Source organism: Phanerochaete carnosa (assembly GCF_000300595.1).
Source record: "Phanerochaete carnosa HHB-10118-sp unplaced genomic scaffold PHACAscaffold_1, whole genome shotgun sequence".
Lineage (NCBI taxonomy): Eukaryota > Fungi > Basidiomycota > Agaricomycetes > Polyporales > Phanerochaetaceae > Phanerochaete > Phanerochaete carnosa.
Genome location: NW_006767628.1, coordinates 5,199,960 through 5,201,333, shown reverse-complemented (window position 1 = coordinate 5,201,333; position 1,374 = coordinate 5,199,960). Strand labels below are relative to the sequence as shown.

The 1,374-nt window shown below is 51.4% G+C and overlaps 1 protein-coding gene across 1 annotated transcript; it reads right to left on the bottom strand.

Moving 5' to 3' along the window:
- PHACADRAFT_190915 (uncharacterized protein) lies at positions 1-351 on the bottom strand (the record flags this gene model as incomplete). The annotated part of the gene is made up of 2 exons (XM_007391071.1): positions 1-259; positions 302-351. 2 exons carry the CDS (start codon positions 349-351, stop codon positions 1-3), a joined length of 309 nt encoding a protein of 102 aa, XP_007391133.1.
- Between the last annotated feature and the right edge of the window lie 1,023 nt (positions 352-1,374).

Sequence of the window (1,374 nt, the reverse complement as noted above, 5' to 3'; positions counted from 1 at the left end):
TCACCGTGGGAGGCGCGGTGTTGGCTTCGGTGGAGACGTCGAGGGGGCACGGCCGCTGATGAACAACGGCGTGCAGGCAGTGCCTATATACAGGGTGGTTGACGGTATAGAAGAAGGAGCTGGCAAGGGAGCAGCGTATGTGGGATACGGACCTGGTCCCTTGAAGTCTCTCTTCACCATCTCCTGGAACTCAATGAGCGTGGTGGGCTCGACGTTCAGCTGCCACTCGAGGTAACTGCACATCTCGCGTTCCATCTGGCTGATCTAGCAAAGGGTGAACATGTCCTGGCCAACGACGGACCATGACTTGTTCGAATATGTGTCGTTGCGAATGACTTCGTAGGAGAGCATGAAAGCGAAGATAAAAAGCCGGTGGCCGGATGAGCCTTGCGCAGGGGGGAATCTTGCTTTTAGTCGTTGTAATAGATAGAGAGCTGTGAAGGTGAGAGATTTGTGTAATCTTGTTCTGTGCAGCGCATAGGCGATAAATAGATCGAGACGAGGCACTGGCTATGAAGGCAACTGGTCTGAGGATTGCTCCGGGCGTGCAAAAGTATGGGTGACAAAGTGTGTGCATACCTTGGCCATCTCTTTGTGGTCATAGTAGGAGTTCCGCGCTGAACCACCGTGTCCTGTGCGGGGTATGGGTCGAACTGCAAGCCGGTCGTGCAAATAAAACAGCCACGGCCATTTATGGTAATCGGGGCACTAAAACATTAAAACCTTTGACTCTTGCAGTAGTTCTCCTTATCAAGACTTCTTCAGTGCATAGCCCCGTAGGTCAGGTAATCAAGTTAATGCTGTATTGCTTTTATGTATTTTTTTGAGCCGGTTACTGACAGCTGTGCGGACACAAGGGCGCTTGGCGCTGGGCGGCCTCGGGTTAGGGTCAGAACGGTCGCAAAGGGCGTCTGGCTCAACCTTTCCAGACGTTTAAGCGTCCCCTGAGCTTCCCGGCCACGGCTTTCGGTCTGTTTGCTTGATTCATGCCAACTGGGGCTTCAGAATCAAGGTCAGTGGTTCCAGTGATAAAAATTGGAAGTGTAATGAGTGGAGACCCAAGGAAATATTGCTGGGTTATCCACCGCACTGGAGTATCCAGTCAAAATCACTGGATTCTCCGGTACTGGACTTTCCATTTTTTTTGAGGTTGCACAAATGTACTGGATATCCCAATCATATCATCTGGGTCATTGGAATCTCCGTTGCTAAAAAATGGATCTACTTCCTACAGTGTACAGCCCTGACGACAACTGTGCGCCGCTTCTGCCTTCCCCCAGTCCGCTCATCACTATGGCTTCGACCTCTAGGATCAACGTACAGTCGACGTCTTGAGAAGATGACGCACCTAGTAACCTGGCTCTCGATGCGCGT